The sequence below is a fragment of the Crocodylus porosus genome, unplaced genomic scaffold, assembly GCF_001723895.1.
Source record: "Crocodylus porosus isolate Cpor-Errol unplaced genomic scaffold, CroPor_comp1, whole genome shotgun sequence".
NCBI classification, from domain to species: Eukaryota; Metazoa; Chordata; order Crocodylia; family Crocodylidae; genus Crocodylus; species Crocodylus porosus.
The window spans coordinates 12,777,445-12,785,864 of record NW_017728926.1 but is presented as its reverse complement, the minus strand read 5'-3'; the positions used below and the strand labels follow the sequence as shown (position 1 = coordinate 12,785,864).

Genomic DNA, 8,420 nt, shown 5'->3' with positions numbered 1-8,420 from the left:
GGTTTGGGTGCCTAGATTTGTCTTAAGAGGATGGCCAAGGGTACACTCTCCCACGCCAGCACGGCCAGGGCCAGGGGCAAAGCCGGGAGGGGCAGGACCCCAGCCCTGAGCCCCTGGGCCAAGGTAGGCAGGGGACGCAGACAGCTCAGTCCCAGAGGGGAGGGGCCCTGGAGGCCCCCAGGGGTCCCCTCTAGCCTGCCTCTCTATGGCTTTGGCTCAGGATTCTACTGCTCGCGGGCAGAGCGTAGCCAGTACGTCATCAGGCGACGCCGGAAGCAGAGCCTGCCCGGGTGGGCCGCGGAGCGGTGAGTGTGTACCGTGTCCTCCTGCTGCACGTGGGCAGGTGGGTTCCCCCGCGGTGCCGCGCTGCGCTGCGCTGCGCTGCCCGCCCCTGCCCTCAGCCGGGCCGCAGTGCGCCGGCGTCGCTCGTTTCTCCGCCGGAGCTCGCCTCCCCCCGCAGCCCCCGGGCATACGGGAACCGGCGCCTCCGGCTCCGGGCCGGAGGATCAGTCGGATGCGCTGGGCCAGGACACATCCCAGCCCAACACGGCGCCTGGTTCTGTCGTGTGTATTTTCAGATTAAATCCACTGTCAACGTGGTCTTCGCAAGCTCCCCACTGCGAGGTCTGCGCGCCCGCCGCAAAGCCCGGCAACGCGAGCACGGTTTTGTCTGCAACGAGCTGATCGACAAGAACCGCCCTCTTCTCCTCCTCCTCCGTAGGCACCTGCGAGGTCTGACTGTTCGTGATGGAGAGCGGGGGGCGCCCCTCGACAGGCCAGGTCATTTTCCTGGTCACCAGTTCGGCACTCACGGCGATTCTGTACTCGGTTTACCGGCAGAAATCCAAAGTGGCCCATAGCCTCAAGGTCAGTTGCGGGGAAGTTTCATTTTTTTGATGGCAAGATGTGCTGCCTTCCCAATTAGGACATTAAGGTGTTAACAACAGCATCTAAAAGGGTGGAGGGGTTGTGCGGTTTAACGACCGTTTATTTGGATGCCTCTCTTCACTGAAACGTTCTGTGTCCATTTGTCTGAACTGTTTGTTTTTAGCTCCCAGGTTTGTTCGGGAACCTTGAGCATTTCTCCTGTTCCCAACGGTGTTTCCTTTTGTACATTCCATATGTTAACACTGGTATAGGACTGCTTCACTGTATTAACTGTATTGGCTGGTATGAAGAAAAAAACCCCAAAACAGCTCGCTGAGATTGTGTGTTTGGAGAGTTGCGTTGATGCAAGTAATTCCCAGTGGCTGATTTAAGGTGTCAGGAAGAAAGTGTTCAGGGTATCTGATCAGCAGGCTGCAGGGCTCCGACTTGGGAGACTCTGGGCATGTCTACATGTTCACTAATGTGCAGTGCTTACTTGTAAAAGGAAGTACAGGCAGTCCTCAGACTTATGACACAATTGGTTCCTGAAAACTGTGTCTTAAGTTGAAATGTTGCAACTTGGAACCAATTTTCCCAAGAAACAATGTTATAAATGGAGGCTTAGTTCCTTAACCAAGGCCAATACCCTATTTTCACCTAAAATACCCCAGAATTTTGTACTGGATCAATTATAGATGAGTAATTTAGCTACCTTAATATATTTATATAGCAAATAGCAATCATATTGATTTGGAAGGACTTCTTTGAGGTGACTTTGCTGGACTTTTTGAAGGGTTTTTGACTGGAGTCTTCTCAGGAGTCTTGGCTACAGGTTTTTCTGGAGCCTTGTCTGCTTTCTTAAAGAAAGTGTCCAAGGAAATTTGGACAGATGTTCTCCAGGGAGATGAGCGACACAGCAGACTTTTTTGCTGTTATGGCATTGCATTGGATCAAGCATTGTAAGTCAAAACTGGCGTTGTAAAGTTGAAACGGGGTGTCAATTTAGAAACATTGTAAGTACAAAACATTGCAACTCAAAACGTAAGTAGAGGACTGCCTGAACTAAATAAATGCGCAGTAGGCTGCCATACTGCACATTAGTATGATTCCACATTTTTTCATGATAGTAAATGCACAGTAGGTTGCTATACTGCGTATTAGTATGATCCCACATTTTTTCGTGATGGCTAATGCGCAGTAGGCTAAAACTAGTGTGTCTTAGCCTAATAGTATATTTTTTGTCTTGACACTGTAATGCACAGTCAATCCGTCTATTGTGCATTAAGTGTCTCATGTAGACATGCCCCTGGATATTATTCCCAGCTGTGTTGTTGGCCTACTGAGTGACTTTAACAAGTCACTTTATAGTGTTAACTCTGCCTCAGATGCTCCATTTGCAAAATAAAGAGGATGACACTTGCCTGCTTTATAGAGTACTTTGATATGTGATGAAAAGTGATAACTAAGAAGGCATTATTAGTAAAATTAATAAGAGTAATAAAATGGGAGTAGAAAAAAGATTAAAAAGCTACTGTGAAACAGCAGGAAACTGGCCTTTGTTTCTCAAAATCTTCCTTTCTCCCTTCAAGTTGATGATCTTCAGAAATTAGTCATCAATGAGAAATCTTCCTTGTATCTCGTATATAACACCCCTTTAGTCTATAATTACTCATCCGTGTGTTTCTCTGTTTATATAGGGTGCAAAGAAAGTTAATCTAGACCAAGACTTGAAGAATATCCTTAGGGAAGCACCAGGAAAATGTGTTCCATATGCCGTTATTGAAGGTAATGTACATAAGCATTTAGTCCACTAAAGCAGTGTTTCTCAACCCATGAGTTACGACCCAAAAGTGGATTGCAAGAATATATGAAAGGGTCAAAAGCAAACTTTAACAAGGGATCAACAAGATGAATTCTCCTTTAAAGGAGAAAAATGTGGGAAACCATGGCTTTTCCCTTGCATGCTGGGAGAGTTCCAGCCTTCAAGGGGCTGCTTGGGGGCCCCCATCCCCCACACACACTCCTCTCCTCCACCCCACGTACAGGGGGCAGTGGGTCAGGAGTAAAGTCGCTGGGTTGGTACTGGCCATCGAGTCCTGGTACAAGAAAAGGTTGGGAGGCACTGCATTAAAGGGTTACCAGTCTCTTCCTTTTGGCTTGTCCTTCTCTTAAGAAAAACAACTCTTTTCCAGCATCTCTCAAGTAGCTGAATCAAAATGTGGTTAAGAAAACCCTGAATTCATAAATGTAATTCAAAAGGGTAATGGAATTCCATTTCAGCATATACATATGCTAAATAGTTCCCAGGTTCTAGGGCTGTATAATCCCAAAGAGATACAAAATAAAGGATAGCCATTAAAAGGTAAACCTAGTAGCCACTCTAGAACAGTGTCTTTGTTTTCCTGACTACCTTGTGTCCACTGCCATCTGACACAATAGGCCTTATTTTCCTGGGTGGTGGTTAGCAAGCCTAAGCACTAAATCTCAGATCCTCGTACCTGTATCTTTGACTGTCTAATCCATAGCATTCTTTTACTATATAGTAGGATTAACTCTGGCATTGCTAATTTTATTTATACTAAAAAATAAATAATGTTCAACAATAACAACACGTTGTAGAAAGGCCTTTACAGTTCTGCATGGCTCCGTCGGTCTCTTTCAGGTGTTGTGCGCTCTGTTAAAGAAACTCTCAACAGCCAGTTTGTGGACAATTACAAGGGCGTAATTCAGAGACTGACGCTACAGGAGCATAAAATGGTTTGGAATCGAACAACCCATCTCTGGTAAGTCCTTCTTTCTTCAGAGCACAAAAATATCCATGCTTTGAGGTTGTTGACTGTAGCTATTTAGTTGGTCTAACCGAAGATATCACGGGTACCCAAAGAACCTTGTCTGAAAATATCCAGATATTTGTGCACCCTTTGTTGGCTTTATGATGAAAACACATGCCCAAAAAAAGGAATCGGGAGAAAAATTGGTAGTGCAGCTTCAGTTTAGTAGTAGTATTTACATTTATATCTTGCTCTACCCAGAAAGGCTTGATAACGAGTCTACTGAATAACACTAGGGCTTGCTACTGGATTTAGAATCATAGAAACATAGAAAATGAGGGTGGGAAGGGAGCTCAGGAGGTCACATCTAGTTCAACCCCCTGCTCAAAGCAGGACCTTCCCCAGCTAGATCATCCCAGCCAAAGCTTTGTCTAGCTGGGTCTTAAAAACTTCCAAGGATGGAGTTTCCACCACCTCTCTGGGTAACCTGTTCCAGTGTTTTACAACCTTCCTAGTGAGACAGTTCTTCCTAATATCCAGCCTAAACTTCCCTTACTGCAACTTGAGACCATTGCTCTTCGTTTTGTCATCTGCCACCCTTCCCCTTAAAAACCACTGTCTGCTGCTGTGAAAGAGGGTATTAAGTTAGGAGGGCCTGTGGTCTGACCTAGTATGGCAGTTCTTATGTTCTTAGCAGTAGAACTAGAAACAAACTGAGCTTTAGGGGAGTATACTACTTGCAAAGCCTGAATGCTGTACAATAAAGCCTCAAGTCAGTAGGTGTAAATAAATAGATAAGGCATATTTGCTTTCTTGGCTTGCTTTTAAACTCTAGGATACATCAGCAGCTGTTTACATCTAGAAGGATGTTCTTATTTGTAGGGTTGGGAAGAATCATTACTAACCACCCTTTCTCCTGTGGTTTTAAGTATTTAACTAAAGCTGTTCAAACATATGGCCTTCTCAGAGAGCACAGAACTACATGGAGTATGAGGCAGCAAAGTCATACAGGTGAATGGGGTCATGCCTCATGGCTTTAAATTGCAAACTCTAAAATCAATGCAGAATTTATCAAGCCAGTGTAAAGATTCAGCCCTCAGAATGTGTTGCTGCTCCAGTATAGCTGTTAAATACACTACACGTTGTTTTGTTCTGGGTGAGTTACCACCTTAATAGAATATACACAGGGGCTCTAGAAAGTAAAGAATTACAATAATCCAAGCTAGCTAGGTTAAGAGCCTTTGTCAACAGCTGTAGGTTGTTCCTATTGAATAATGGCAGGAACTGGGTAATATCCCTTGGGTAAAATGAGGTCTTAATAACAGATTTGTCATGTAATTCAAATGATAAATCTTGTGACAGCATGATTCTCTAGGCTCAGTACCTGCAGCTGGGTGCAGACATAGCTGAACTAGAGCATCACTGCAGTCTTTGAGCCTAGACAAAACCTCACTTAATCGGATTATGTGTATTAAAATTGGTGCGGTGCTGTGCTGTGCTGTGCTGTGCTGTGCTTCTTGTGACACAACAATTTTCAAAGTTGCAAACACATCTGGAAGATTAGATGGCATTAGATATAGCTGAGTGTCATGCTCAAGCTGCTAGAAGTTCAGCATCCCCTTGCTTAATAGGGAAGAGAGAAGGAGAACTGTTACAATAAAAGGAGGGCTGTATGCCCATTTCTGGACAATGCCACTGCAAAAGGAAACAGCTTTAAAATTATTGCAACCCAAAGAAACTTTTGCTGAGGGCAAGCACTAAATTTGATCCAAACAATACTAACAAAACACTTTTGCCCGAACTCCCTGTCAGAGCTGAACAAATTAAAGCAAGAATAGAAAGTTGCAGAAATTCCAGTTGTGTTATTTGGTGTTATTGAGCCTCAGTATGTCAGTGGTATCCCTCATACATCTGAGAGGGGCAACGTTGCTATCACTCCTTTAAGACTAGAAGTAATTTCTGTTGTGCAGTGTTACTTTTTTCCTGGTGCTGAAGAGAAATTGCTTAATGCTTAGCGTAACTTGTGAAGAACATTTAACTCTGCTGCACAGGTGTTCATAAGGCTTGAAAATGATATATATGTTTACCAAAACCCTTACAGAGCAGATTAGATGCCTACTTCCCTGCTACCTGTTATCTACAGTGAAGCGACTGATGCTTTTGCTCATCAGATAAGCCAGGTGATGGTCTGTGTTGGCTTCACTTCTCTCATTTATCCTTTCCCAGGAACGACTATGAAAAGATCATTCACCAGAGAACCAACACAACTGCCTTTGACTTGGTGCCTCATGATGACTCGGGTGGTGTGGCAGTAAGGGTGATGAAGCCCATGGATGCTGCAGAAATCAGCTTGGAGACAGTGTATGAGAAGTTTCACCCTTCCATCCAGTCCTTCACAGATGTGATTGGCCATTACATTAGTGGGGAACGTCCCAAAGGCATCCAGGAAACGGAAGAGATGCTGAAGATCGGAGCAACATTAACAGGGGTGGGAGAGCTGGTCCTCGATAACAGCCTTATTAAGCTGCAGCCCCCCAAGCAGGGCATGCAGTACTATCTGAGCAGCTTGGGCTTTGAGGCTTTGCTCCAGAAGCAAGAATCAAGAGTCAAGCTCTGGAAAATCCTGACAGTCATTTTCGGTTTCGCCACCTGTGCCACACTCTTCTTCATCCTGAGGAAGCAGTACCGGCACCGTCGGGAGAAGCAGCGCCTGCGACAAATGCAAGAGGAGTTCAGGCAGACCTGGGAGAGGCATGTGCGGGAAATGAACTTGGAGGGTGGGGAAGGCGTGGAGACTATCAAGAATGCCTGTGTCATTTGTTTGAGTAACATCAAATCCTGCGTCTTCCTGGAGTGTGGGCATGTCTGCTCATGTGACGAGTGCTACCAGGCCCTTCCAGAACCAAAAAAATGCCCCATTTGCAGGCAGGACATCACCCGGGTGGTTCCCTTATACAACAGTTAAACCTTCTTGGCTGAGCAGCTGTGTGTAAAATGTTTCTGCTTTCAGGCCAGCAGTTGGCCCTGGGCAGCTGCTGTCCCTGGGGCTGAAATTTGTTGAGTGTAATAAAGAGCAGGTTGGGAAGCTAGTTGGATACCCAGAACCCCACAGATACTTGACTGAGGAGGCAGAGCTATCCCAGGGGCTATAATCTAGTAGAGAGTAAGTCTTTAGGTAGCTCCAGCTTCATTTTGATTGCACTCCATAGGCCTTCAGGGTGCTCTGTGCGGTCTCCAAAAATTAGGTTAATTCCCCCCCACCTATCGTGCTGCCAGTTTCCTGTTTGTTAGGGTTGGTATCTCCATAGTCTTGATTTTTGCATTTAAGGATTACTGTCTTGTTATAACTGGGGCTGCCATCACTGTGCAGTTTGCTGCATGTTCCAGTGACAAAAGTATCTGGGGTAAAAAAAAAAGCTTTAATCGGGAAGAGCTTCATACATTATAAATGACTGTTGTCAGTAGCAAGGTTCAAGTGAAGCTGTCAGCTAGTTTCACAGCCTGAATGTAGTGCTAGGGGATTTTTTTTAAAGGGCTCATGCAGTGCTTCATATGACTTTAATTTGAGTGAACAGTTACAGTTCTGTTGCTCTCTCCCAATTCCCCATCACCTTCACAAAAAAATTTGTGCTGACCCTTAACCTTTCCTCTGCAGCCCTGGAAATCCATACACAGCTTGAGATCTAGAAAGTGAAAAAGGCTAGTCTAGGTTCAGTTGAGTCAGGTGGAAAAAATAAGAAGCATCTATACTGTAAAAAATAAATTGGATGTGGATTATTGAAATGAATCTGAAGGGCACAGGTGACAGTATGTGCCGGGAAGCTGTTTTCTGTCTTGCGTTCTTTTGTTTCAACTATGTCCCCGTTGGAGCGTGAGCAGAGATGATAGACTGACAGAAGTGATCAAATGTGAAAGGCGAATAGAATCTGTTGTAATTTTTGGGGTGCAGTTATGAAAGTCTTTGACTCTGAAGGCAAGCTCATAATAAACATTGCTACTTTCTACTGCAAAGTGACACCCCCTCCACTTGACAAAAGCAGTAGTAGGATTATATCCTGCAAGATTCTTGTGTTGTCTTTGTACATATGTATTTCTTTTGCCTTCTGTCTGGTCTGACAAGTAAACAGATTGGCCCAGCAACATCGTGACAAGACTATTCTAAAGGATAATCTTGAGTGAGATCAGTTTTCTGATGTAATGTATTTTGAAATTTACCATTATGCCTTTTTTTGCTCCCTCCTGATTCCATAAGCCACACTGATTGAACATAAATCACCCTCAGAATTATAGGTTAAGATTTGCAAAAAGGAGCGCTCCTCGTCGCGCATTGAATCCAGCATAAGATGAAACATTGCTGCTACCACACTGCACCTCTTTGTAATAGTGATGGTACGAAATAAAAACTTATCTGCCAAAGAGATTATGACTCTCTGAAATGGAGGAGCAGCCATAGTTGATCAAGGTGACACAGAATTCAGTATTTCCTTTGAAGGACATCAGATCTTCAGTGGGTGGGTTGTTGGAAATACCTACAAATAATTTCAGCACATCCAACACCTTCAATTACTATGTAGGTCTGTAGTATAAAGAAGAAGATTGTTTCTTTTTAAACTGTCCTTTTGAGGAGAGCATTTCACGACAGGTCTATAAAGATGATCCTTCTCTTAAAACTCACTTCAGGCAGGCAGAAGGTACTGATCTATGTAACATGATCTCATTGACTAACACTACTGTGTTAGCAAGTTGCAGCAAGGGAGGTTTAGGTTGGATATTTGGAAAAGC

At 44.4% G+C, this 8,420-nt stretch overlaps 1 protein-coding gene across 2 annotated transcripts; it reads left to right on the top strand.

Moving 5' to 3' along the window:
- Positions 1-261: 261 nt before the first annotated feature.
- On the top strand, positions 262-8,058 carry MUL1 (mitochondrial E3 ubiquitin protein ligase 1). Of its 2 annotated transcripts, none has more exons than XM_019541517.1 (5): positions 262-305; positions 722-867; positions 2,565-2,652; positions 3,530-3,650; positions 5,865-8,058. In XM_019541517.1, the coding sequence occupies exons 2-5, from the start codon at positions 748-750 to the stop codon at positions 6,601-6,603; spliced, it is 1,068 nt and encodes a 355-aa protein (XP_019397062.1). In that variant the 5' UTR covers positions 262-305; positions 722-747; the 3' UTR covers positions 6,604-8,058. The 2 variants fall into 2 exon arrangements, with proteins under 2 accessions (XP_019397062.1, XP_019397063.1); XM_019541518.1 differs by lacking the exon at positions 262-305 and adding an exon at positions 431-624.
- The last annotated feature ends 362 nt before the right edge of the window (positions 8,059-8,420 follow it).